General features: G+C 50.4%; 13 protein-coding genes across 20 annotated transcripts in view; 6 read left to right on the top strand and 7 right to left on the bottom strand.

Moving 5' to 3' along the window:
- Positions 1-916, bottom strand: part of PPTG_02505 (hypothetical protein) — a gene marked incomplete at its 3' end in the record, with an annotated part of 1,479 nt that extends 563 nt beyond the window's left edge. The window contains exons 1-4 of the mRNA XM_008893607.1: positions 530-916; positions 368-467; positions 165-300; positions 44-91 (exon numbers count right to left, since the gene is read on the bottom strand). Coding sequence (XP_008891855.1) covers positions 44-91; positions 165-300; positions 368-467; positions 530-871 — 626 coding nt within the window. The 5' untranslated portion in view covers positions 872-916. The remainder of the gene's footprint in view (positions 1-43; positions 92-164; positions 301-367; positions 468-529) is intronic.
- Positions 917-1,932: 1,016 nt separating this feature from the next.
- PPTG_02504 (CMGC/CDK protein kinase) lies at positions 1,933-3,302 on the top strand. Its single transcript, XM_008893606.1, has 4 exons — positions 1,933-2,354; positions 2,423-2,578; positions 2,643-2,820; positions 2,892-3,302. Exons 1-4 carry the CDS (start codon positions 1,981-1,983, stop codon positions 3,075-3,077), a joined length of 894 nt encoding a protein of 297 aa, XP_008891854.1. The 5' UTR covers positions 1,933-1,980; the 3' UTR covers positions 3,078-3,302.
- On the bottom strand, positions 3,284-4,769 carry PPTG_02503 (hypothetical protein; the record flags this gene model as incomplete). The annotated part of the gene is made up of 4 exons (XM_008893605.1): positions 3,284-3,951; positions 4,017-4,152; positions 4,219-4,318; positions 4,422-4,769. 4 exons carry the CDS (start codon positions 4,767-4,769, stop codon positions 3,309-3,311), a joined length of 1,227 nt encoding a protein of 408 aa, XP_008891853.1. The 3' UTR covers positions 3,284-3,308.
- A 259-nt stretch (positions 4,770-5,028) lies between these two features.
- On the bottom strand, positions 5,029-6,430 carry PPTG_02502 (hypothetical protein; the record flags this gene model as incomplete). The annotated part of the gene is made up of 3 exons (XM_008893604.1): positions 5,029-6,087; positions 6,144-6,327; positions 6,396-6,430. The coding sequence occupies 3 exons, from the start codon at positions 6,428-6,430 to the stop codon at positions 5,029-5,031; spliced, it is 1,278 nt and encodes a 425-aa protein (XP_008891852.1).
- Positions 6,431-6,510: 80 nt separating this feature from the next.
- Positions 6,511-8,604, bottom strand: PPTG_02501 (hypothetical protein). Its single transcript, XM_008893603.1, has 6 exons — positions 8,319-8,604; positions 8,143-8,252; positions 7,500-8,077; positions 7,263-7,439; positions 6,937-7,195; positions 6,511-6,874 (listed from the first exon to the last, which is right to left on the bottom strand). Exons 1-6 carry the CDS (start codon positions 8,392-8,394, stop codon positions 6,695-6,697), a joined length of 1,380 nt encoding a protein of 459 aa, XP_008891851.1. The 5' UTR covers positions 8,395-8,604; the 3' UTR covers positions 6,511-6,694.
- PPTG_02500 (hypothetical protein) lies at positions 8,203-11,472 on the top strand. Of its 5 annotated transcripts, XM_008893600.1 has the most exons (6): positions 8,203-8,838; positions 8,920-9,569; positions 9,650-9,811; positions 9,874-10,314; positions 10,388-10,936; positions 11,007-11,472. In XM_008893600.1, the coding sequence occupies exons 2-6, from the start codon at positions 9,489-9,491 to the stop codon at positions 11,202-11,204; spliced, it is 1,431 nt and encodes a 476-aa protein (XP_008891848.1). In that variant the 5' UTR covers positions 8,203-8,838; positions 8,920-9,488; the 3' UTR covers positions 11,205-11,472. The 5 variants fall into 5 exon arrangements, with proteins under 5 accessions (XP_008891848.1, XP_008891846.1, XP_008891850.1 ...); XM_008893598.1 differs by having other exon boundaries at positions 8,203-9,569; XM_008893602.1 differs by having other exon boundaries at positions 8,203-9,569; positions 9,650-10,314.
- PPTG_02499 (hypothetical protein) lies at positions 11,310-12,949 on the bottom strand. Its single transcript, XM_008893597.1, has one exon. It carries the CDS (start codon positions 12,873-12,875, stop codon positions 11,484-11,486), a length of 1,392 nt encoding a protein of 463 aa, XP_008891845.1. The 5' UTR covers positions 12,876-12,949; the 3' UTR covers positions 11,310-11,483.
- Positions 12,950-13,443: 494 nt separating this feature from the next.
- Positions 13,444-15,705, bottom strand: PPTG_02498 (hypothetical protein; the record flags this gene model as incomplete). Its single annotated transcript, XM_008893596.1, has 2 exons — positions 13,444-14,485; positions 14,570-15,705. The coding sequence occupies 2 exons, from the start codon at positions 15,703-15,705 to the stop codon at positions 13,444-13,446; spliced, it is 2,178 nt and encodes a 725-aa protein (XP_008891844.1).
- A 156-nt stretch (positions 15,706-15,861) lies between these two features.
- Positions 15,862-17,495, top strand: PPTG_02497. 2 transcript variants are annotated; one of them, XM_008893594.1, is made up of 4 exons: positions 15,862-16,439; positions 16,502-16,675; positions 16,740-17,256; positions 17,316-17,495. In XM_008893594.1, exons 1-4 carry the CDS (start codon positions 15,931-15,933, stop codon positions 17,433-17,435), a joined length of 1,320 nt encoding a protein of 439 aa, XP_008891842.1. In that variant the 5' UTR covers positions 15,862-15,930; the 3' UTR covers positions 17,436-17,495. The 2 variants fall into 2 exon arrangements, with proteins under 2 accessions (XP_008891842.1, XP_008891843.1); XM_008893595.1 differs by having other exon boundaries at positions 16,740-17,495.
- PPTG_02496 (hypothetical protein) lies at positions 17,427-19,939 on the bottom strand. Of its 3 annotated transcripts, none has more exons than XM_008893591.1 (7): positions 18,990-19,939; positions 18,818-18,928; positions 18,401-18,753; positions 18,119-18,320; positions 17,893-18,054; positions 17,715-17,825; positions 17,427-17,638 (listed from the first exon to the last, which is right to left on the bottom strand). In XM_008893591.1, the coding sequence occupies exons 1-7, from the start codon at positions 19,905-19,907 to the stop codon at positions 17,531-17,533; spliced, it is 1,965 nt and encodes a 654-aa protein (XP_008891839.1). In that variant the 5' UTR covers positions 19,908-19,939; the 3' UTR covers positions 17,427-17,530. The 3 variants fall into 3 exon arrangements, with proteins under 3 accessions (XP_008891839.1, XP_008891840.1, XP_008891841.1); XM_008893592.1 differs by having other exon boundaries at positions 17,906-18,054; XM_008893593.1 differs by lacking the exons at positions 17,427-17,638; positions 17,715-17,825 and having other exon boundaries at positions 17,846-18,054.
- A 122-nt stretch (positions 19,940-20,061) lies between these two features.
- On the top strand, positions 20,062-22,373 carry PPTG_02495 (hypothetical protein; the record flags this gene model as incomplete). Its single annotated transcript, XM_008893590.1, has 8 exons — positions 20,062-20,950; positions 21,013-21,070; positions 21,137-21,191; positions 21,268-21,379; positions 21,440-22,016; positions 22,082-22,139; positions 22,205-22,265; positions 22,333-22,373. The coding sequence occupies 8 exons, from the start codon at positions 20,062-20,064 to the stop codon at positions 22,371-22,373; spliced, it is 1,851 nt and encodes a 616-aa protein (XP_008891838.1).
- Positions 22,374-22,657: 284 nt separating this feature from the next.
- PPTG_02494 (hypothetical protein) lies at positions 22,658-24,067 on the top strand. The gene is made up of 5 exons (XM_008893589.1): positions 22,658-22,778; positions 22,847-22,901; positions 22,971-23,082; positions 23,154-23,730; positions 23,798-24,067. Exons 1-5 carry the CDS (start codon positions 22,756-22,758, stop codon positions 23,931-23,933), a joined length of 903 nt encoding a protein of 300 aa, XP_008891837.1. The 5' UTR covers positions 22,658-22,755; the 3' UTR covers positions 23,934-24,067.
- Positions 24,044-25,443, top strand: PPTG_02493 (hypothetical protein). The gene is made up of 3 exons (XM_008893588.1): positions 24,044-24,509; positions 24,599-24,628; positions 24,706-25,443. Exons 1-3 carry the CDS (start codon positions 24,080-24,082, stop codon positions 24,972-24,974), a joined length of 729 nt encoding a protein of 242 aa, XP_008891836.1. The 5' UTR covers positions 24,044-24,079; the 3' UTR covers positions 24,975-25,443.
- The last annotated feature ends 50 nt before the right edge of the window (positions 25,444-25,493 follow it).

Genomic DNA, 25,493 nt, shown 5'->3' with positions numbered 1-25,493 from the left:
ATGCTCGAGGTCGGATACAATAGCGGGAGACAGTTGGTCGTACTGGGCTCGAAAGTATCTTGCAAGTGTGGCTAGTAGTGCTTCCAGCGCTCTGTGCACAGTAAAAGAATCAGCAATATTTGAATCATCCTTCCATTTGAAAAAAAAGAGGATGCATTAAGTACCTGAATTCATACGGTGAACCATCGTCATCCCGAGTATTCACCACAAAATAGTGCTTGAGCATGGATAGCATGCTGTCTGCTCCATCAGGAACGTACACAAGGCACGTATCTCTCAGCACAATAGCGCGCAGAGGGTCTAGTTCCATTACAACATGCAGGTTAGCTGGCATGGACAAGTATACTATGTTGATGGGCATCCGTACCAGCACTGAAAAATATCGCCTGCTTTCGAATTTCAATGGACGGCTCGTTCGTTGATGAGAACGCATTCACCATTCTGCGAATGTCTCGAGCATGCACAGGCTGTAAGCGAGTTAGTAAAACGCAAATGGATCACGTTGAAAGCTCGGACAATTGCTCGATACCTGAACATCGCATTTTGGTGCTGACCTCACTCCTTTCACCGTCTGAGGTTCCGCAGCTTGTTGTGCGATGCGCAGGGCGTCCAGTCGATTCATTTCTTTGAATGTCGAGTTGCCACGCCTGTCGAACACCAGCATGAGTATCTTGCCCGTCTTCTTTGAGGAGTCAAACCGGCAAACGAATGGGCCAGATGTGCTGGAGACACCTCGCTCCACAAGATCGACATCAACATCAATGTGGTAGTTTGATGCTGGGCTTTTCTCGTAGTTTGCCGAATTCATGACTGCCTCGAACGAAATGGTTGAAGAGCGACCAGTATCTACTTGTTGAAGGTTGTCTGCCATATCAGAAGAAAAACAAGCAATGTGGAAGCCGCAGCACCACCGGTTGTTGCAGCTTCACAATAAGAAGTGAGTGTTGGTGCTGTATAATGATAGTGATTACTGCATTGTATTTCTGTTGACAAAAATGATTTTTCGAAGTCTCATAATCAATCAGGATGCCCTGCTTTGCTTCGAAAGTACTAGAGCATGACCCCTTGCTGCGAAAGAAGGTGTCCCTCTCGTGGTGGAGTGGAAGCAGTGAAGTTGACAGTGATCAAAAGCCAGCCACCCGGCCTGAGATCGACATACAGTACCGACACAAATGCTACTCGTTACAAGCCTGAAGTTAAACTCAGTGTCACGAGACTATCCGTGCTTGCAATTTGATACTGTAGGAGCTCAGCTTAAGATAATATCTTGAAGATACTAAAGTTCTGGATCAGGTAAAGCAGTTGGAGGTCGCCAGACGCGGACGCAACACACTACTCAGATTCGTTCATCGTGTTCTTGAGCTCGCTTATTAATAGGCGTTCGACCAATTTCCTCCTGCATTGGATTTGATTTGCAGCAGGTGTTGGTATAATAAGCAGCGCCTCTGGTCTGGTTCCTCTGCTTACAAAGAGCACAATAGGAACAATGCGATAATTGACTTCTATTTCTTTGAAATCTCTATACATGAAATCATTACCAAGCATTGATTCTAGGTGCTTGATGAACTGTTCAAGGCTTGATGAAAGATGGCTTCTATTTGGTTTAATTTTTAGTGAGCTGTTCGGCTTGAATAAATACAGCGCGGATACCGACAAATTTATACGAGATATAATTGGTTAGAAATAGCCAATCACATTCTTGATGCACTTCAATTTTTCGCTGTCACTATAGAGGAAGCTCAATCATTCTTTTTGGAAGGTGGGTGAAACGGAAACAGATCACTTAAACAAAAAAAATTCTAAAACCCAACCCTTGGTCTTAGTACAAAAACTAGCTTACGACCAATAAATTCACCCTCAACTACACTTTTTCAAAAAACCAAGTTAGGTTAGGGGGATGGGTTAAATAAATTTAAGCCCAGTCATAATTCGAGAATTTTATTCCTACCTTCCATCGCGCTTCTCGCACACCCCGAGTCCATGGAGCGGTACCAGAAGCTAGAGAAGATCGGTGAAGGCACGTATGGCGTGGTGTACAAGGCCAAGGATCGCGTGACGGGCGAGGTGATCGCGCTCAAGAAGATCCGCCTGGAGGCTGAGGACGAAGGCATCCCCAGCACAGCCATCCGCGAGATCTCGCTACTAAAGGAGCTCCAGCACTGCAACATTGTGCGCTTGTACAACATCGTGCACACGGAGCGTAAACTCACGCTCGTGTTCGAGTACTTGGACCAGGACCTTAAGAAGTACCTGGATGTCTGCGAGAAGGGACTGGAGAAGCCCATTCTCAAGTCCTTCCTGTACCAGCTACTGCGCGGCATCGCCTACTGCCACCAGCACCGCGTGCTGCATCGGTGCGTACTTTGGTGGCGTTGGTCTATAGAAATGGAAGCTCACTACTGGTCTCCTACTGTGTCAATAGTGACTTGAAGCCGCAGAACTTGCTGATTAACCGTGAGGGAGAGCTCAAGCTTGGCGACTTTGGTCTGGCTCGTGCGTTTGGTATCCCGGTTAGAAGCTACACGCATGAGGTCGTGACACTTTGGTACCGCGCACCCGACGTCCTTATGGGATCACGGTACGTTTTCTATAGCTTTTTACAGATCGATAGCATTACTTATCTTGTGTGATGCACTTGTTAGGAAATATTCAACGCCTGTGGATATTTGGAGTGTCGGCTGCATTTTTGCTGAGATGGCCAATGGTGGCCCGCTATTCGCTGGCACATCGGAAGCAGACCAGCTTGACCGCATCTTTCGTCTCCTGGGCACACCAACTGCAGAAATATACCCAGCAATCGTCGATCTTCCGGACTATAGAGTGAGAATTTGTTTCAGTCATTACTGCCTCATGATGAGTTGGTCGAGCTAATTGTGATGTATGATGAACAGCGGGACTTCCCTGTTTACCCGGCGCCGGAAAACTTGGCACACCTCGTACCAACGTTGGACGCGGATGGTGTGGATTTGCTGGAGCAGATGCTACAGTACGACCCTGCAAAGCGAATTACGGCGGCTGATGCTATGGTCCACCCGTATTTTAGCGACTTATCCCCGGCGCTCACCGAGAACCAATGAAACATGGATCGGTAGCGTACAGACACATAAGGGAGACTGGTGAAATTTGGCAACATCCTTCTGAATAATATGTTGGTGTGGATGCTTCCTGTAGTAGTTTTACCTGTATTACTTATTCCAGAGGAGAAATTGTCATGTAATTGTTCAGTCACCAGCCACTGTCAGCTAGCAGATTACCTGTAAACAAACAATGAGGAAGCTCGGCATGGCTCGAACTCACAAAGCTCTGTTTTATTTGAGCATTACTCCTTTCTGCTTGAAGAAAACTATACCAGCGTACGTCGTCGTGATGAAGAGGGCAACAGTGAAGATGACAACCCCCCAAAACCAACCGGACGCGTCTGCCAAGCCTGAAGAGAGATTCATGCCAAACACACCAGAGACCAACGTGCCGACGGAAATGTTGATCGACACAAGCGAGAAGATGAGCTGAACTTTCAGCAGATAATTTCGCTTCGAGTCAAGTTTCAGAGTCACGAGACTCTCCGTGTTGGCAATGCGATGCTGTAGCAGATCGGCCGTCGTGCGAGTGGAGAAAATATCCTGCAGGTAATTTTCGATCAGCACTTCAGCTTCCTCCGAGTCGAAGCTATAGAGATCCGACAAGAGGTCAGGATTCTCGTAGATTTTAGTGAGATAGAGCAGTCGGAGGTCCTCTTCGTTGTCCAGCAACTCCATCAGTACACGACGTACTCCATCGACCTGAGACTCAAACTCGTTCATCGTATTCTTGAATTCACGCAGACGTTCGAGCTCACGCGAGTTCAGGTTCCCTTGAACGAGATGCTCGAGGTCGGATACAATAGCGGGAGACAGTTGGTCGTACTGGGCTCGAAAGTATCTTGCAAGTGTGGCTAGTAGTGCTTCCAGCGCTCTGTACATCATACAAGCATCCGTCAGTCAAGTGTACTTGAGGAGTTTGTGATAGATGTATCATACCTGAACTCGAATGGAGCCTCTGCATTATCCCTTGCATTAGTAAGGAAGTCCTGCTTGAGCATTGAGATCAAACTGTCCGCTCCATCAGGAATGTAAACCATACAGGCATCTCGCAGAACGATCGCGCGCAAAGGATCTACATCAAATGCACCACTGCAGCTTAGTACAAATACGACAAAAACACATTTCATATCGTTCGTACCAGCGCTGAAGAAGATCGCTTGTTTGCGAAGGATAATTGACGGCTCGTTTGATGCTGAGAACGCATTTTCCATCCTGCGAATGTCTCGTGCATGCACGCGCTACACCATCAAGCAATATCAGCTCAATGGGCAAATGACAGCTCCCTGTATTTCCATACCTGAACGTCACATACGCCATCTAGCCCTGACTGAGCCTGCGCACTCGCTCGTTGTGTTCCTGGCGTATGGAATGGCGACAGTACTCACTTCCAAGCTTTGCCGCTTCTTGTGTCATGCGCAGGACATCCAGTCGACTCATTTCTTGCAATCTCGAGCTACCGTCGCGACCGAACAGCAGCATTAACAGCCTTCCCTTCCTAGTCACGGGGTCGAATCGACAGAAGAATCGGCTCGGAGAGTTGGAAGCGCTGAGTTCACTCGTCTCCATTGGTGTGACGTCAAAGTCGATGCAAAACTTGGACTTGGGGCTCCTGTCCGTCGTCTCCATGGCTGCTTCCATCGATATCACTGATTGCAGCGCAGCACCGGAGCCTGACGTCTTGCGAAGCATTACGAACTCGTGCTGAAGCGAAGAAAAATGCCTAGACAACCCGCACGTAACGACCAAACATGGCAAGACCAGAAAAAACCTGCAACGTCATGGAGAAACACTCAACGGCCCGTCTCACGAAGAACTGGGTGCAATTCGGGTGGTGCTGAGCTTGGGATCTGCAGTATTCATGCTCATGAGTTGAAGACAACGGTATCTATTCATCGGCAAACTAAAGAGAACGCTACGGGTTACACAACCTCCAATGCGTAGTGCCGATCTACGTCCGGATCTGGAAGCGTCCAGCTTTAGTCATCGTCCGCACGCCCTTGTAAGGTTTGTACTTCTCGTTAGTGATCAGCAACGTTTCAACGTTCAGACCAGAGACAGTAGACATAGGCACCTTGAAGCCGAGCACCACCACAGGCTTCTCGTCCGGTACTGAAGCGCTCTGATGAAGAATGATGTTGCCTCGCAGCGACGGATTTAGCACCTTCTTGCCCAGTTTGCCCACGTTCCACTTGACAGTCTTGGACGCCTCATCGAACAGACATGTGCCATGCTCTGTGTTGACATCCACTGTGCGTACACTCTTCGGGAATGTCACCTCGACAGTGACATCTTCCACCTGCAGGTTCTTCTTAGCGTTCGAGTTGAGCGTAGGCATCCCACGAGTGCCGATCACCAGGTCCAGAGTACCGCCACCTTTCTCCTTGTATGAGATCTGCGGCTGACAGTACACAGGCGGCACGAGTTCTTGAACCTGCACACGGTACTGCATGAGCTCGAACTGTCCGTCAGGAGGCACGAACGAGATGACCCGTTCGCGTTCGTATCTTGAGTACCGCACACATGGGTGGAATGAGCAGTCGTCGATCACCGAAGGATCTGTGAACACCATAGTGAGATCCGGGACGCCAGAGAGGCGACTATTACTGTGAATGGCGCCGTTCACCTCGCACGAGATCATGCGACCGGATACGTCGATAATAGCGTCGATTTCCTCCACAATGTCGAAGTAGATTTCGTTCTGCGTGTAGCGCACACCAGCTTTGCGCCACGGGATGTTGGAGATGGCGCCGTCGGGAAGCGTGTTGCTTACACGCGACTTGCCGGATACCATGGCAGCGATGCGGTTTGCAGTCGAGGGAGGAGCCACCATGGCTTTAAGAGCGTTGGGCTCTGTGGTGAGTGGGTAACCATTGTCCAGCATCTCCTCCAGTAGCTGATAGACTGTTGAGAAGTTGTCCTTCATGGAATTCTCGTCGAAGTTACCGAAATAATCACGGAAGACCGCGAGTACTCGGTGCAGGAACTCGATCACGAATAGGGGAGAGATCTACAGACAGGATTTTTAGTCAGGAAAGATAGGAATGGAGGTTTTAGAGCACTGACCTCGTTGGTGACGACGGCAAGTACGAATAGATCGTCGCGGAAGACGCTAACCAGGTAATACTTGCTGGTCGTAATGATAGGCGGCACGTCCTCGCGCTCGCGGTACTTGTTGACCTCCTCCATGAAGAAGTCACATACATTACGACTCGTAATGCCGCGCCAGTGCTTCTCGATGATCACCTCACTGCAGTAAGCATATGCACAGAGTCAGCGACAATGACGGAAGATGGAGAGGGAGATGAGGATACGCACCCGGTGGTGGTCATGATGAACATGGACTGGATCATCGCGCTGCACTGTTGTCTTACTCTTGGCGTCGAGTCCCCCACCAAAGTGATGTGGATCTTGGAAATCAAACATGGGCTGAACCACATCACTGATACATAAATTGAGCAAATGACTTGTGATTTGCATCGACTAAAATCGCAGTTGAATTCAAAAAGAACTGAGATTGTGCAAAAAGTATCGCTAACAGTATCGCTCTTCCTGCCTAGCGTTCAATCATTCGGCGCTACAAGTACGTAGACAATTTAGATGGTGATAGACTTGGCTTACTCATCATCCTCGTATTCCTTGTCGTCACGGCCCTTGACCTGTTTGAGCTTCTCTTCGTCTACCTTGTATACGTTGCCGCCATTGTAGCCTGCAAACACCTTGGCGGTGATTTCCACCTGAGCGTCCTTCGGCACCAGCTCCTCCGGAATCGGGATACGCTCCACGATTTCAATACCCTGCAGCATAACAACCTACTTAGTGCAAAATGTAAATGATACGTCCAGCTCACCGAACTTACCGATTTCACGATGGCGTCGTACTTCATGTCGCTCATCGATACAAACTTGTCAATCTTGGTGATGCCAAGCCAGTGCAGAGCATCGGGCATCAACGCCTGGAAGCGCACATCCTGGATGCCAGCCACAGTCTGAGTGCAGTTGAAGTACTCTTCTGCGCTGTCACCCCCTTCCTGGCGCTTACGCAGGTTGTACACCAAGTACTTGGTCACTTCGCCCAGCGCGCGACCTTCTTTGCGGAAGTACACGATGATACCGGCTCTGATAGTACACAATACAGCACGAATCAGTACTGTGTCAACTTCATTCCCATTGCACAATAACTTACCCTCCCTCTTGCGCTGTTTGCACGCAAACTTCAATGCCGTGGGCAAGATACGGGCGACACGTGCAAATATCCGACCCGAACACGTCGGAGCCATTGCATTCATCATGGACACGCACCGCCAGCTTCTTCGTGGGGTCCGAAATGGCCTCAACAGAGCCAAAAATGTAGATCGTCAAGCTGTATGAGCACATATCCGTTAGTCCCCATACAGTTCTTCATCAAATAGTGCAAGCTTACCCTCCAATTGGCGGCAAGAAGACCTTAAGATCGTTTCTCGTCACGAGCTCCGGGTACATGCCGTTGGTCTCCTGGAAAATCTGCTGACGCAGATTGGCCTCCGTCGTGTTGAAGCGCTTGGCCACTCCAGGGAGATACCACACCGGGTCAATAGCTGCCTTGGTGATGACGAGCTGAGACGACTTCTTGAGGATCTTGCCATCAGGCGTCAGTCGACCGAGACGCACAGCCTCGTGGATCTCTGGGAAGTCCATGTGTGCCTTGGTGACGGCGATGGTGGGGCGGATATCGTACCCCTTCTGGTAGTGCTCTGGGAAGGCCTCCACTACGCAAGCCCCAAAGGGGTCAATGGTGACGATCTTCTCAGGGTCCGCCCATGACGGATGGGGGCCGATCTTGGCAGCAGGCGTCGTGTGGGTCAGGTCGGGCTTTGCGTTCTTAGCAATGGCACCGGAGGCCACTGCCAGACCGCGGTAGATACAGTATGATCCGCCGTGAGCGCCGATGGCGTTACGATACTTGTGATGGCGATTGGTACCGATGATCGGCCCGCGCACGTCAGGCTCCTTCTGCCCCCACTACTCAATCACGAGGGTTAGTAAAGTATTAATCGCCATTGTGTTGAAGGTGGACATGATCGTACCCGGATGCGAATGGGTTCGACGCCGAACTGCTCGGCATGCGACGTGAGCGAGACGTAGAACTGGTTGGGGTCGAACTCGTCCTTCTTGTCGATCTTCTTCACGTCGTCGGCTGCCAGTTGAAGTCACGCAAACGTCAGTAAAGAAGCCCCGACTGGTTTAACAGATTGCCACGCACCATCGATGGATTTCTTTCGTTTGCCCAGCGTCGCCACTTTCTTCATGGGGGCGATTTTGATGCTCGTGGTGCTCATTGTGGTGATTTTTTTTCTTAGTGGGAGGCTGCTGGAGAGAGGATCCAAGGATACGAGAAGAACCACTTGAGCACGTGAACGCAAATTACGTTGTGAGAGCAGAAGCAACTCGAGCGGAAAATGCCTGTCCGTTTGCCTCACGGAGGAGAAACCGCCGCCCTCTGGCGACTCAGATGGCTCTTTTTTTTAAAAGAGTCTTTGAAGTGCACCAGATTAGAGCGCAGTGATTGGTCGAAAAGAATGTATCACGGAATCGCATTCAGTGCTGCCCAGCACAGTGTACACTATTATGTTGGCTAGTGTGGAATCCATGAACCGAGGGCAGTCTGCCCTGGACAGGTGATTAAGATGCCGATGTGTTAGGCGAACACTGTTAGCTGAGCCCCAGAGCTAACTTAGCTCTGGGGCTTCGCACATTTTTGGAGGCACCGACGATTGCTGACGGTACGTGAGACGGCTTCAACATCGTTGCCCGAATTGATAAGCTTATCAACTTTCTTGACGCTTCGTGACTACCGCTGATAGGCTCTTATGAGATGGCCAAACGGTTAAACAGCCATGCTTTCTTCGGAGTCAGCACTAGCACTAGGTTGGCTTTGCCAAACCCACAGTTGATTCTCGTTAGACTAAGGAGCGTTTGGTTAAGGAGGCATGCTGGCGCGCAAAAACATCACCAAAAACAAATAGAGACCAGCGCAACGTTTCGCAAAACTGAAGACGCACCCACCCCAGCTTTTTATTGCAGTGCTTTATCACTGCATGCATCGCCAAGATTCCATCCCAGAAGAAGAGCGAAGGCACAAGTTGGTCCAATACCGGTATCAACCGGTCCGATTTTGAAATTTCAAAACGGTGACTTCTGATTGGCTACTATCCCCACACTTCGTTTGCTTAGTGAGCTCAAGTCACTTGTGTCCCTCCAGTGCTTTTTCCCCCAAACCAAACCGAAGACGGCCGCAAGCACGAAGAGGCTCCGATCCACCTGCATTTTAAGGCGACCGGCTGCAGCTCAACGCTATACTCACGCCCATTCTGTCCATAACGCGCTGTTTCCTCCGCCTCGCTTTCCCGCATTCACCACACAGCTGCCAGCCATGTCATTTACCCGAAGGAGCATCCGAATTAACAATGAGAACGAAATGCCCGCGGATCTGGCCTCTTCTCGCCCTGGAAAGGTGCATACAGCTCTGCAAAGTATGGCTACTGCACTCCAGACCATTTAGACTTAGTTTTTGTGTTGCTTTGCCCTCTACAGCGCCAGATTCTGCGAGACGCGCAGGACGCTGGCAACCCCGAAAAGCGTCCGCGATTCATGAAGTCTCAGAGTAGTACGACCACCGGAGGACCCCGCAGAACCGCTCTAGGAGACGTGACCAACCGTCGCTCAGCATTGGGTGATGTGACCAACAGGATCAACGTACGTCGAGTGATACAGAGAGATTGTGGTGCAAATAGTGACGTGAATGTATTGTGATGCAGATCAAGAAGGCCAGTGTGAGCTCCATGAGCTCTTCGGTCACAAACGCTGGAGCTCTGGCCAAGAAGAAGGTCATTGCCAGCAAGCGCAGCCTCAGCAACATCAACATTGGCAGTCGCACACTCAACACTGCCAACGCCAGCAAGAGGAACCTCAGCAACGTGAACCTCATCAGTCGCCATGTCAGCTCAATGACCAGCAGCACGTCGTCTCTTAGCAGCCGCAGTTCGTCGTCGATCATCAGCCGTATGAGCCGTCCACTTCCTTCTACAACTAACACGCTTGGATCTCTGGGACTCCAGGACAAGATCTCGCCATCGGTTAACATCATCCCCCCAACTCCGGAAGAAAACGAGCATGACATTGATTCGGAAGACAGAAATGACCCCACTGCGTGCTGGCAGTACGCTGAAGATATCACAAAGTACCACCTGGAGACGGAGGTAAGAAGCGATGTGGATTTAGCGAGTATTGAGTTATTTTGCTGATCTGGACGGTGTTATTTGAATTCTACAGAAGAAGCGCAAGCCCAGCAGCTCGTACATGTCTCGCCAGTCGGACATTAACGCGAAGATGCGTGCAATCCTGGTGGATTGGCTGGTGGACGTGCACTACAAGTACGGACTGTTGCCACAGACTCTGCATATCGCTGTCATGCTTATCGACCAATACTTGGAGAAGAGTTTATCGGTTGGACGCCAGCGTCTTCAGCTTATCGGTGTGTCAGCAATGTTCATCGCTGCAAAGTACGAAGAGATCTATCCCCCGGAAGCCGAAGATTTTGTCAAAATTACAGACAATGCGTACACACGCGAAGAAGTTTTCCAGATGGAAGCCAAGATGCTTGCGACGATTGGCTACCGAGTGACATTCCCGACTGCTTATCAGTTCATGAAGCGATTCATCAAGGCATCCCGCACATGTGACGATAGAGTGGAGCACTTCGCACACTACGTCGTTGACCGCAGTCTACAGGAGTACAAGCTCATGAAGTTCCTACCGTCTACCATTGCTGCGTCGGCAGTTTACATTGCCCGGACCCAGATGAGGGATACTCCAGCTTGGGTACGTCAGTTTTACTCTTCTTTTTCGTGTTTTCCGGGACTAATCCTGTATTTTATTGTGTACTTGCTAGTCGTCAACGTTGGAGTACCACTCGTCATATAGTGAGCGTAGCCTTACTCCCTGCATTGATGAGTTGAAGGAGATGATCTGGAACGCCCACAACGGCGTGGGTAAGTTGCACAAGCTCACTGCTGCGCGACGGAAGTTCAGTAAGGAACGCTTCATGGCAGTGGCAGCCGAGTCGCTCGCCTTTAGCAAGAGCGCGTAGACATGCTGCAAGCATGTACTGTATGTATTCTTGCCCATGAAGCCGCTATGCCGATGACAAATTATGAACCTGATTGTACAACATCGTCAAGACTTCGATAAAACTCTCTTGAGGCACGAAGCACATCGTCCAGCATGCACAGAGGCAATAACATGTCGTATCCATATACTTTATTCTGCTCATACACACTCATTGAGCGTCATGTTAGCAACAAAATGAACACAAAACGACAATACATGTGCGGAAAGATTCTATGACAAGGCAGATCTACCTATCAGTTTAGTCCACACCGAGGTCGTCTTCGTCTTCCTCTTCGTCACTGCTAACATCCAGAGCCGAAATCTCGTGAGCAAGTCCGTCAGCAACATCGTCCGACACTTCTTCGTCTTCTCCACTCGTAGGAAGAGTCGAGGATGCCGTAACAGGTTTTCTCTCGACTGCCTTTGGCTTGGATTCAACCTTCGTAGCAGGTTCAGGCTCCTTCTTAGCCTCAATTGCCTTCACCGGAGCAGCAGGAGTCGGAGGCAGCACTACCTCGCCGTTCTCACCCGTCTTAGTCTCCTGATCAGCAGCAAACGACTTTGCACGGACCTCATCCCAATCAGGCTCTTCGCCCTCTTCGTCACGGATCAGGAAGTCCACAAGTTTGTAGATCTGGTCACCAATCTCCTCGTCGGACTCCACCAAGTGAGCATTACGGATAATCGGGTACACCTTCTTGCGACGCAGCTCCTTACGACCGTTGCGGGTCGTACACAACAGTAGCAGGCAGTCCACTGCTGCAAGACGAACCAGTCTGTCGTGCTCGCGCTTCTTCTTGTCGCCTTGGCTGTACACAACCGGGTTCATCCCCATCTTGTCGTCCTCGTCGAGCTCCTCTGGACCAGTAAGCAAGACCATCATGTGCGTAGGGATATCCAATTGGTCGTACAGGTAGAAGTGGTTGTCCGTATCGAAGCACAAGTTCTTCAATGCAGCGGTAACACCACGTCGCCGCACGACATTGGGAGACTTGAGCTGTGACAGAAGTGCACCGGCTAGCGACGTACTCTGACGCATCTTGAGCAGGAAATCACGACCCTGTTCGAGCTGACTGATGTTGGCCAGAATGTTGGCGACATACTGGTACTCGTCGTCCCACTTGGGCTCGCCGGTGGAGCTGTCTACTCCATCGGGTTCTGGTTGTCCTTCCAGGAATGAATTCGTAAGTGTGCGGATTTTCTTCTCACGCAATGCAAGCGTGGCATCTGTGGCCTTGTCGTCGTAGCCAAGCAGTGCCTTGGCACCTTCGGGCGTTGTGGTCACGTTAGCCAAAAGCATCATGGAGTAGTCAGTGAGGCGCCACTCGTCGTCCTCCACTTGAGTCATGACACGGTTCAAAAGATCGTACTTGAGTGCACGCTCACATGCCGCCGGGTTGGCTGCTGTGAGATTAATGAGCGCCTTGATAGCGTCCTCTGCGATAGGACGCATGTCGCTCACGACGCGGCAAAGAGCCTGCACTACGTCAAACTTCTTGAGCTGCAGCAACTGGAACATGCCCTGATCCGACGCTGTCATATTGATGAGCAGACTGGACGCCGACTTACGCAGCTCTGGCCGCGGGTGCGACAGGAAGGACACTAGCTCCTCCATGGACTTGACCTGCTCTGCTGTCGCCTGTTCCGCCATGGCCAATTAATTTATCAATCTGTCTGATACTCGAGAGGTACGTCGATTGAATTATGACCACCAAGTCGCATGTCAATTCATCTGTCCGAAAATCTGTCTCAATGTCGTTCCAATATGGCTAAGTAGGTGACAATTAGGAGCGGACATTTTCTTAAGTTTCAGGTGCGCCACATCAAATCTGTGACGTGAAATGAGACAACGTCAAACAAAAGCATACTAATGAACCTAAGTACGAATCGCGATTTAAGCACATCGCTGTTAAGATGGGCGTCTCCTCTTTCTAATAAGCCCCCGTAAGCCTTCTAGAACCTACAACAGACCAAGTTACAGCAACCCCAAAAAAATATCTCCTGTCCCAGACAGAAAATGCAAAAAACAATTATTGGTTACTTAGATGTAAAATTTGACTGCGGAGCCAATGGCGTTGTCCGTTTTGTCTAATTCGACGGAGAATATCTTCAAAATTCAACTTTCATCCACAAATTCACATTAGTGACTACCTGCCGATTAGTATCAATTTATTTTCCCCTGGACATAAGTATCACTAGTGTTACCAGAGCATTCTGCTTCACTTACGCGAGCGTTTCGGCATCGGACACACTGCTTCTTCAGCATCTCTGTTACGACGGTCCTGGTTGGCTTTTGCAGCAACCGCCATGGCAGCACGGTGTTCTCGACGAGCTTGCTTCGCAGATTTGGCCTCTTCGCCTTGCTCCTTGCTGGGAGCTGCATAAAGTGGGTCTGACTGGTACTCGTCCGGCACATACGGGCGGATGTTCTTGTAAAATTCGGCAATTTTCTCAGTGTTTTTCGGACGCACAGGCAGATCTTCGAGGAAGTGGTCCATCATGCGCACCACCTTTTCGTTTTCGGTCAAGACTCCGTCAACAATTCGGCGGAGGTCCTTCTCCACCGGTGCATCGTCCGGACCCTTCTTGCACAACACTACACCCGGCTTCTCCATGATCATGGAAAAGATCTGGTACTGTTGTACCCCCGCCAGTGTTTTGTATAGCTCTTGTAGTAGAGGTTTGTAGCTCTTGAAGAAGTCGTTGCCGCGTGAAATGTGGACGGTTCTGTTAGATGCTGCGGCATCTTTGACGGCGGAAATTACGTGGTCCATTGTCCAGCAATCTGAGCGGCTAATGTGCTTGCGGATGTGCCCAAACCCTCGGTCACATGAGTTTTTCGTGTGTCCTTTCACGAAAAATTTGTAGTCTACGCGCTCGAACGTTCCTCTTTGCACTTGGGCCAGGAAAAACTTGATGACGTGGTTGTTCTTATTTTGCCCAGAACAATTATCTGCATACACCATGAGGTGCTTTTTTCCTGCCGGTACCAGCACTGTCCGGATGAAGTGCTGAAGCATTGAGTTGATCTGGTCACTTCCTTTACCGCTGGTGAACTCGTCGTAGACGTAATTCGTCTGGGTTCCTTCATTTTCGTAGAAAATGCCAAATACGTTGACGGCGAGCAACGAGCAGAAGTACCACTGCGACGGCGTAGAGGTGACGGACGGAATAGTCAGATTCTGAGAGAAATCCATGACGATAACTGCCAGATCGCTATCATGTTCTTGGGACGCAGCTTTATCCTGTTTGTATTCACGTCTGTACATCCACATAAATCAAATTGTTACTAATCTCCTCGTAAAATCTACCAGATAGATCAAAATGATATTTGTGTCCACTGACCGCATTCGACGTGCGGACTCTGTGTGCTGCCCCAGCTCCTCCGTTTTGTCAGCGGTCGCACCTTGGCGCATCCGAGTCTGGTAGATTGAGCAGACGTCACACACGTTCGACTGGGACGAGCGTATCTTGATGTAGGGGCAGTGGAGCGATAGCAATTTCCGAAAAGTTGAGCGTGCCGGTTTGTAAACACGAAGTCCGCTCTCCACGAACTTGTGCATCTCATCGTATAGTGCGTCCCACGTAAACGTTGCAGGCAGTAGTGTGTAGTCTTCTCTGCTATAATACTTTTTCACCATTCCATCCTTCTGTTTTTGCATGCGCACTCTCACAGGCACCACCTCACCTACCTCAGCAGCAAATGCTTGAAACCATTTTACGAGCCATGCCAGATCCACCTTGGTGGCGTTTTTGTTGCTCTTGTTGCCATGAGCTTTAGCCGCAATGTTGCCTTCACGAACGCGCCGCTTGTAGCGCTGCACGGTGAGCGGTTGCACCCCAAGGCAGCTTGCGAAGCTAGGGCGGCACACACGACCTACGAAGGGCAAGTAGTAGTGAAATTTCTCTCGATCGCCAGTACCACGGCGTCGCTCGGCTGTGTCCGTCTGCATCAGCACCCCAAGAAGCGTTAAGATGCACGTAGTTCTCTCGGACTTAGTCATTTGGTTAAGGGAAGCCACGAGCCACTCAACCTCTCCGGCCTTGCCTTCGAGGCAACGTCGCTCGCACTGGTCGTCACGTATGAGATCCACCACAATCTGGTGAACGTCCACATTTTCCAAAATGATACTAATGTCCACCTCCTCTTCCTCCGTCTCACTCTCGCCGGTCAAAACTTCGTCCTCAACAGTTGACCCGTTCACATCGCTCCAGTCCTCATCGTTACTGTCGTCAGGTTCATCACTTTCCCCCTCCTCGCTCTCGTCCACAGATGCAGGCTCTTGAATAGACGCGACCTCGATCTCGTTGGTGTCTTGAGCCAGTTGAATCTCAACCACTGGAGACGCTTCTGTAGCCAACGAGGACGACATTGCTGTGAGCGGCAGCTCGCCGTTCGAAGCAAGATCATTGGAGGGTGGTTGTTCGGGAGTGAGGGACTCCAATGCAGGCGACGGTGGCGGAGGGAGCTGGCGGAGCATGGTTGCTTGGACAGTGGTGTCTTCTTGAGTGAGATGCTTGAATGATTCAGTTTAGTGACAGTTCGGATTTTCAAAACACAAATCATGTTTTTTCTCCAAACTTCGTATAAGTACGAAAAACCATTGCATGACTTTGGAGGCGATTATCTCAATAACTCTGAATGGCGCATTAGTATCATTCGGTTCTGCGTTGTCTCAAATGAAAATCACCCTACGATTTCGACGATGGAGGTGGCTTTAAAGCGCGTCGCGGAGGTGGTGCGCCGCACGCGTGGGTGCGTGGTGTCCAGCGCTGTGGAAGCTCGCTCAATCCCTGGAATGGGCGTGGGGATCGTGGCTCGCGAGCAGATTCCAAAGGATACGCTGGTGTTCCAGGCTGGGCAGGAAGTTTGGTATCCCTTCTCGGCCGAATATGCGCTGGAAACTGCGCAGCAGAAGGCGCCAGGCTTCCTGAATCAATTAAACCAGCTAATGGCATCCAGTAAATCATTGAGAGAGGGATCGTCATTTGTACCCAGTGCGCTAGTGCTTGGCGTGCACATGCTGGCGAACTTCCCGCATGCGGAGGATCCGGATGCACTTCTGATGGCTATGGCAAGCGTGGATAAACCGCCGCTGGATGAGCTGTATGTGAACGCACTTCCACGTTATGTAGACCTGCCGTTATACTGGGATGACAAGCAGTTTAAAGAGCTGCAGGGCTGTGAGGAGACACGTCGAGCAATGCAGCACGGGTAAGTGAGATGGCGAAGCTGATGAGACCAGGATGTTACAGGTAATAACGTTTCTATTGCAGAGCGCGATTTTATTCTCAGGTGTACCAGCACCTTTTTGGCAATAACAATGAGTTCATCAATCCAGAGGCGTTCTTCTGGGCCATCTCTATCTTGATGTCGCGCGCCACGTCCGGCCAGAATCAACCATTCGCTCTTATCCCTTTCTTCGACTGGTTTAACCACGCTGACAACGGGTACGCATAGAATCTGGGAAGCTCATTGCTTTGCATGTGTTAACCGTTGGTGAGTGTGCTTTAGTGATGAATGCGTTCAAGAATTTGACCCTCTAAAGGGCTTTACAGTACATACCACAAAGTCGTACGAGCCGGGCGAGCAACTGTTCATTAACTACGGAAACCATGGTAACCTTCGACTATTGCGGAATTATGGCTTCACCACACCGAACAACCCGTACGACGTCGTTACTCTTCCCATTCCAGCAGCGCTGGAACAGCCCAATCCAGCAGATCCCGCTTTCCCTCAGAAGCGCGAGTTGCTGCAGTCCGCTACTGGCAGTCAAGCAGACATGCCAGCTTTGAGAAGCTTAAGATTTCATCGTGACGGACAACTTGCTCCGAACGCAGAACATTGGCTGGAAATTATGCTCGCGACACCAGACGAATTGAACGAGATCTTCACCAAGGCTGCGTCGCAGTCAAGTGGAGCGGATCCGACCACTTCTCTTCCTCTCCCCCTGTCGTTAAAGCACAGAGTCAACTCTGAAGTCCGTAAGCTGGTGGCAACCCGATTGAAGCAGCATTCTTCGCCATTAGAGGTAAGCGAATATTGAAGTTTTCAAGATTCTGTACCGTCCTAACCACTATCTACGAACAGGAGGACGAAGTGTTCTTACGTGCCAATGACCAGCAAATGGCCCCGTGGCTTCGATCATGCCTGCACATTCGAATGGGTGAAAAGCAAACGCTGAAAAACGCTGCGTCCAAATACGCCTAGCCAAGGAGAAGATATACTTCATTCTCATAGAATAAATTGTGTTAATCCTGCTTCGACTGCTACTGTTGAGTGTTTTATCGCTACTTTATTCGCCCTTATGCAGGTTGGCCATGCACCCGAAAGCGATACAGGCAGGTGTACTCGGGATTACCATGGTTTGACAGCACATCCAGGGTAATACCATCGATAGCCGAACGTTGACTCTGTGAATCGATAAACATGCAAAAAGTCAGTGCTGCAAATGCACATCAAGCTGGTAAGTGTCGAAGAAAAACGTACCAGGGGCGAGGTAAGCTTGAAAGTTTGGCTAGCCGGACCATTGCTAGCATATGAAAAGTTTCCGAAGGGAATAAACTCCACAGTTTCTCGCAGAGGGTGACCCGATATGCCCTGCAACGGCAACAAATTATTAGTATCATCAAGATGCCAGGTCGCAGCAATGATTTCATTCACGAACCAAAACACGGAACTTATTTGGTGCAGAACTGAAGTCGGCCGCAATTTGTGCGGGAATGTGATCGATGGTGATCGCGTCAGCAACAATTTGTTGTGCGAACTTCAGCGAGAGGCGGCCAGATGAGCCGGCAATGCCCCAGCAACTTCCTATTTCCATCGTTTCCTGTGGAAGCATATCACTCATCAGTCACTATAATGACTACCAAATGCGATTTGAGAGTACATACCGATAGTGCGGTTTCTGGTCGACCATTGTGGCGCGAAAGCCACCACGGATTTTCTCCAGAAGACAGCAACTGCCCCAGGAATGGAGCAGGTGCGCGACGGTAAGAGGGCGAGGTAAATCTACCGTCATCGTCGGGGTCGCTTAATCCTGCAAGTTGGGTTAGCAACTGTACTGGAGATGAACTGTCCTGGTAAAGGAGATCGCTACAATGAGGAAACACGAGTAGTTAGAACATGTAAAACGCTATTCCTCACATGCTGATATGCAGTTGTAAATGGCGCACCGTTCTGAATGAATGACTGAGGCCCCGTTGGCAAGAGCTGCATGATCCACTCGTCCTGTCTTCTTGATCTCAACAGCCTGAACCGCAACTTCAATAACCCGGAGGATCCCTGGATCAGTGGCATCCAAGCCACGTAGAGCATCAGCGCTTGATGAGAGAGCGTCCTTCTCATCTTGTAGCACTCTTGACATGCGATTCTCAATGTCTTGCACTTTACGCTGCATCTCAAACTGCAACTCGCGCTCAAATGATTCACGCCACTGAGTAAATTCTTTCCTCATCTCTCTCGCGTTCTCGCTTGCTGTATCCGGTATTGGCGTCGATGCTGTCTTCTCCACGATGGTTTGAACAGACTACATTACAAAAGAAATAGTTAATGATTACGATAAAGAAGGACAAAGAAGCTGCTATACTTACGTCCATCTTCTCCTCCTGCTCCTTCAGTACCGAAGAAAGCACCGACTGTTGCTTCGTTGCAGTCTGCAGGTCTTGTTGTAGTCGCGAAGTGCTGTCCATGAATTTCTCCCACTGTACAACACGTTAGATCTCTTAAGTATTAAGGATATCAACATAGCAACTGCAGACCCACCAATTCGCCAGTGTGCTTGGTAACAACTTTTTCAATGTGGACGTTGATGGCGCTACCGGGTTCTGCAAGACTGAATTTCTGGTGCTCTTCATCGTGATCATGACGTAGCGTGTCGTGCAGCAATTTAAGCGCTTCAATCTCACGCTCCTGAATCTGCACAGTTTGACGCAGTAGACCGATCTCCTCGTTCAGTCCAACCAACTTCATGTCCACGATCTCCTGCACGACAGAGCGCATCGCTCCCTTCTCTACTCCAGCATCGGCACCTCCGCGAAACCCAATCACTTTGGAAGACAATACGTCCACGTACTGGGTCACCGTCGTCAAATAGTGTGGGACAGTAATTGCAATCACGAAGCAGCACAATGGCGCTAATAGCCACAACACGTTCACGGCCATGAACGAATTACGAAGCACGAAGCGCCAGAATCTCCGTAGATACTTCGAGATTGTCTTCACTACCTTGGATTCTGTGACTTTCTGCCACAGTCCGCTTGCATCATTGGGTCTCTTAAAGTAGGCAGCAGCACCTGCTGCTCGTCTTTTGAGCTCAGAGCGTTGAACTTCGTGCTCGGGCGTCTCCTGATCTTCAACGTCCACTTCCTCGTCTTCGTGGACATCATCAGGCTCATGTACGTCCTCTTCGTCCACCTGAGGAGGACAGTACGTCGTGCTGCGGTACACTGTCTCGCCGTAGTCATCTAGCTCCTCAAAGTCGCTGTCGTCTTCGTCGTCGTCATCTTCGAGCGCGTCTGAGCGCAATTCCAGCGTACGCTGCACAGGCTCAGGCGTGTAGACTCCGTAGCGCCGACCTCCGCTCCTCGTGACGTGCTGAAGCTCTACCTCATCCTCTGAAGACGTCGAATCCGAGCGTCTACGGCTGCGCAGCCGCCGACTGTATGTGTTGCCATCCGCCATAGCTTCCGTTATCACAGTTCTTTTTTTTTTTTGCGAAACCATAAAAATGGGTTTTATTTAATAGAAGTAATGTATTATTTCCCAAAATTAGGATGCATTTTTCTTCCCGCCCAAAATTTGATTCATACCCTTTTTTCGTTGTGTGGCAAAGCTGATGGACTCTGCTGGCAAGGAGCGAAGACGCGGTAGCGCGTCTCCCGGCGGTAACTCGGACTTTTCCACGTCTACAAAAGATACAAATGGAAGCTTAGACGCAATAACACCTGACGCCGAAGTGAGCGTGCAGATGAGTGAGGAGATGGCGCTGCAGCAACAGCAGACTTCATCCTATCCGAGTCTGTTGGGCAAGCGGGAGGCTGACACAGAGCTGCATGAAGAGGAACATGACGATGAAGAAGCTGAGGAAGACCCGTCTCGTCTACTTCCTGTGGCTGAAGAGGAGCAGGCGTTGGTACAGTGTGTGGGCATAGAGCAGTGCTTCGATTCATGGGACGATTTCCATCGCGCCATGGAAGAGTACTGCGCAACTACGCACCAACCAATGCGACTGAGGACATCCGACTCAGCTAAAGCTGTGAACTCTCGTGCTGCTAAGAGGAACAGCTTGAAGGAACCCATTGACGAAAGCGTCGGATTTGTTAAGAAGCTCTACCTGTGCACGCACGGAGTGAAGACTAAACCCCGTGGAAAGGGAAAAAGACCGAGACAGCACTATCGTTATATGGGATGCCCCGCCATGATTCGTGCTTGTATTTCTGAACGCAAGCCCGGTGATCTTGAAGGACAGGGCAAAGGCAAGTATGTCGTCCGTGTTGTGGCTCAGATCAACCGACACAACCATCGTCTGAGCGAGCACTTGTTCAAGTCATACTCGGAGAGCCGTGTTGTGATTGATGACGAACTGATCGTACCAACCTCGCAAAGCCGATTGAAAGAGGAGCATGCTGTCACAGCGTCTGCCACTGCCTCGGTTGCTTCTGTTGAACAGCAGATCACTGGCACCGTACACCCGGATTTGGAAGACCCCACGTTGAAGACTAACCGTACGTTGCTGTTTAACTCACTTGATGTGGTAGTATCCCTGATGGTGATGATGTCGTTGTAGCTCTGTTTCAGACTCAAGGACTCGACCTTATGTCTGCTGCGTCTCGCGTCAAGATTCGGTACGTCGTTACGAAATCCATGCACTCTGGAATGTTGCGCTCACCAACTTCTTGTAACGTGTGCAGTGTTGGCTGGATCGGAACGGGCATCATGGGTGCCAGTATGTGTGGACATTTGATGGTAAGTTTTGATAAACTCATTGTAGGTTTACCACGGTGTTTTGACGTTGTATCTGTACTCGTTGTAATCCCTATAGAACCACGGCTATGAAGTCACTGTGTACAATCGAACACTGTCGAAATGTGACGGGCTACGGGGAAAAGGAGCGAGAGTGGCTGGTTCTCCTGCTGAAGTCGCCCAAAACTCCGGTAGGTAGAGCTACTGTTGTGATCTGGATTCTTGGTTCTAACTTCTAACTTCTTGTTCAGATATTGTTTTCATCATGGTGGGGTATCCGAGCGACGTAAAGTCAGTGGTGCTTGACGCAGACTCGGGTTTGCTTTCGCGGATGAAGGCAGGGGGCATCATCGTTGACATGACGACTAGTTCTCCTGCACTGGCGAAAAAGATTTATGAAGCGGCGAAACTGAAGGGCGTTTCCACACTTGATGCTCCTGTTTCCGGAGGGGATATTGGCGCCCGTGATGCCACGCTCTCCATCATGGTTGGTGGCGACATGGAATCAGTCTACGTCACGATGCCTTTTCTCAGTATTATGGGCAAGTCCGTTCGCCACATGGGACCTGCCGGTGCAGGCCAGCACACGAAGATGATGAACCAAATTTTGATCGCCACGAACATGATCGGAGTGGTCGAAGGTCTTCTGTACGCCAAGAAAAGTGGTTTGGACATGGATGAAGCCATTCGTGCAGTGAGTGCCGGTGCGGCTGGATCGTGGTCGATCAGTAACATGGGCCCGCGGATTGCCAAGCGAGACTTCGACCCTGGTTTCTTCGTTGAGCATTTCCTCAAGGACATGGGTATCGCTTTGAAAGAAGCGGAGAGGTACGCGGTGTTTATCACTTCGTTTGCTCGTCCTGAATAGAGACTAATTGCTTGTCTTACTGCAGGATGAACCTATCACTACCGGGGCTTTCGCTAGCGCACCAGTTGTACATTGCTGTAAAGGTACGTTAAGCTGGATGGAAGCTCCACTTGATTGTGCAACAAACTAAGGACCATTGGCTGTGTAGGCGCAAGGGCACGGCCGATTGGGAACTCAAGCATTGATGCTTGCTTTGGAGCAACTGAATGGTGCGAAGGTGGTAAATTTCTCAATAGTATGGAGCACGGGCTAACAGAAGCTGCACTATTGCTGCAGGTATTTATCCGGAAAAAGCCAACAACGTGGAAGTGGTGTAACATTCTCGAATCAACCGGTCAATCTGCTATGAGTCCAAGCACAGAGACCGCCGTAAGGCTCCATTTTACCAGAAATGTTTTTGCAACAAAGGTTGTTTCAATTGCAATGACACTAAGCAGCTTTATGGATCATTTGCGCCTGGACAATCCGTTCCCATTTTCATCATTCGCTTAGCCAACCGAAAGTACGGCATTGAACCACGTCCTCATTCTTGCATCAGCAAGCAGGGCCGCATGCTTGAAGCGGTTCAGCATTGGGCTTTGCCGCACTTGAGCCCTAACTTCAATGCTTTTTCAACCAATAAAAGAGAAGGAATTGATAGGCAGGATGGCATGCTACGCTTCCCATTTTTGAAGATCGGGACGAAGCCCTGAGACCAGGATGGTTGTTGCTGTGAAGCCGAGGTACGGCATTGCTTAGTACAGCAGGTGCTGCGTAGTTTTGGCCAGCTTATCGTGGTGGTTTTGTGCAGAGTTGGATGGATTGGCACGGGCGTCATGGGCGCCAGCATGGTCGGCCACATCCTGGTACGTTGTGCATCAGTAGAGAGGGAAGAACCACCTGGCTAAATACTTTGACTGCACTGTGGAGAACAGAAGCACGGGTACGAGGTGACGGTGTTCAACCGCACGCTTTCTAAGTGCGATGACCTCAAAGAGCAGGGCGCGACTGTGGCCAGCTCCCCCGCTGAGGTGGCTAAAGTTTCCGGTTAGTCTTCACTGTTTGCAACACTTCTAGGTGCTTTGATTCTAAAGAATATGCCTGTTGATTGCGTCTAGACATCGTGTTCGGTATCGTGGGCTACCCTAGCGATGTGCGTAAGGTGTTCCTCGACCCTGAGTGGGGTGTGCTGTCCTCCATCAAGTCGGGCGGTGTGATCGTCGATATGACCACTAGTGAGCCGTCCCTCGCGAAGGAGATCTACGAGGCAGCCAAGCAGAAAGGTGTATCGAGTTTGGATGCCCCCGTCTCAGGCGGTGACGTCGGTGCTCGTGAGGGTACGCTCTCCATCATGGTTGGCGGTGATGCCAAGACGGTGGAAACGACGATGCCGCTGTTTGAAATCATGGGCAAGAACATCCGTCACATGGGCGGTGCCGGTGCTGGACAACACACCAAAATGGTGAACCAGATCCTCATCGCAACGAACATGATTGGCGTCGTCGAGGGTCTTCTGTACGCTCAGAAGAGCGGACTGGACGTGGAGGAGGCTATCCGCGCTGTGAGCGCCGGTGCTGCCGGCTCCTGGTCGATCAGCAACCTTGGACCTCGAATCGCTAAGCGCAACTTCGACCCTGGCTTCTTCGTGGAGCACTTCGTTAAAGACATGGGTATCGCACTGAAAGAAGCCGAACGGTAAGAGGCTGCACATTGTCTTGGCCACTTGATACGTATTTATTGAGTTCATGTTGTGTATGAATAGTATGAACCTGTCGCTTCCTGGCCTTGCCCTCGCCAACCAGCTGTACGTAGCGGTCAAGGCTCAAGGCCACGGCCGCCTGGGAACGCACTCCCTGATGCTCGCGCTGGAGCAGCTGAACGGCATTGACTCCAAGTAAGAAACTCGAGATGTTGAAGTGCCTATAGCAAAGATTTAGTTAATTTACCTCAGTATTAGCTAAATTCACGCGTAATTTTTCGAAGAAAAAAAGTCGCACTAAATCAAATAGGATCCCCATACATTATCGCTGTGTAACCAGACGCCATGGACTTGCCTGATGAAGAGCTCAAGCAGCCGCTTGTGGACCCGCAGGAGGAGGCTACACCACCGCGACCTGGTAGTGCAGGCTCCAATCGCGTGATGCGTAACTCGCCGGTAGATGCTGGAGCCGAAGAGGAGAAGGAGGAGGCACCGCGGAGACAGCCTACTCGTCCACAACAGCAGCAGCAGCAACAACAACAACAACAGAAGCTTCCCTACGCAGCGCCGAATGTCCATCCGTACGCTGTGCCGCAGTATCAGCCACAAGGTTACGGTGGTAGTGCTCGCAACGGATGGGGTGGAGGCCAGGACGAGGATACCGGAGACCAGGGGATAACGGTGGATATCGTCTTCAGTGGCATGTACACACTCGCCGCAGCGTTCACGATTATCCAGGGCTTTGGCATGCTCATTCACTTCACATACGCAGCCGGTAAGGCGTCGGCTGGGGAATTTTTCTTGGTATTTTATGTCTAGAAGGCTTCTAACGTTTGTTATGTTTTTGTAAATGTGCTGCTACAGTCTCTTTAGGCTTCTACACCATGGCGTTCGGTAGGTGACCAATGCTACGATGCAACAAAGCTGTACTAGATGGAAAGAGTAATGTGTTGTCGTTCTGTGGTCTGTAGGCGCGGCGGTTATTATGTACGACCTCAAGTCTGTGGTCAATGGTGTGAGCGTGGAGATGTACCTGCCCTTCTTGGGCAACTACATCGGTCGCGCGGCTACCATCCTGTTCTTTGCTGTATTGTGTGCGCAGACGTACGAGTATGCAGGCTGGACCAAGTTTATCGTGCTGTACAACTTGCTGGTCGCCACGCTGCAAGGCTTCGTGTACTTCACGACGAAGACAGTGACGCAAAACCAGCCTCAAATGGACGATCTTCCAGACTTGTAAAGCTGCTGCGTCGTGGGTGTAGCTAAGTGAATACATCCACGCGTTGCATTTTTTAGCTAGGTGTTTTGCGGTATCGATGGTGCAGTGCGGCAGACTTGTTGGATGGTTTGCCGACACCACTACATTTACAGGTATTCTACTATGTGCCATAGACGCTCAAGTCTTAGACTTAGCAGACGTTAGGTCGTGGAATAGATCGCGAACATTCACGCGAGCATGCATTCGTGCTGCACGAATCGTGCATTCACGTCGTCGGCACTTGTCGTGCCAGCTGTCCCAGCCAGAGTGATGGTCGTTAGGATCAGAAATCTTTCTCTGAAATCCGCAGCAGGCCTTTTGTATGGGGTCGAAGTCTGGAAGGTGTAGCGAAGGTTCGCGATGAAAAATCTATTTTTGATCTGCGGGAAACGACGCGAGCACACGTCGCAGACGGGAGTTTCTCGTTGGGTTGACTTGACCGTCGCCCCCTTCCAGTTCCCTCATTATCCAATTTGCTTCCTGGGCTACAAACTTCTGCGA

This window comes from Phytophthora parasitica (genome assembly GCF_000247585.1).
Source record: "Phytophthora parasitica INRA-310 unplaced genomic scaffold supercont2.2, whole genome shotgun sequence".
Lineage (NCBI taxonomy): Eukaryota > Oomycota > Peronosporomycetes > Peronosporales > Peronosporaceae > Phytophthora > Phytophthora nicotianae.
Note: the sequence above shows the minus strand (reverse complement) of the source record. Positions and strands in the feature narration are given on the sequence as shown.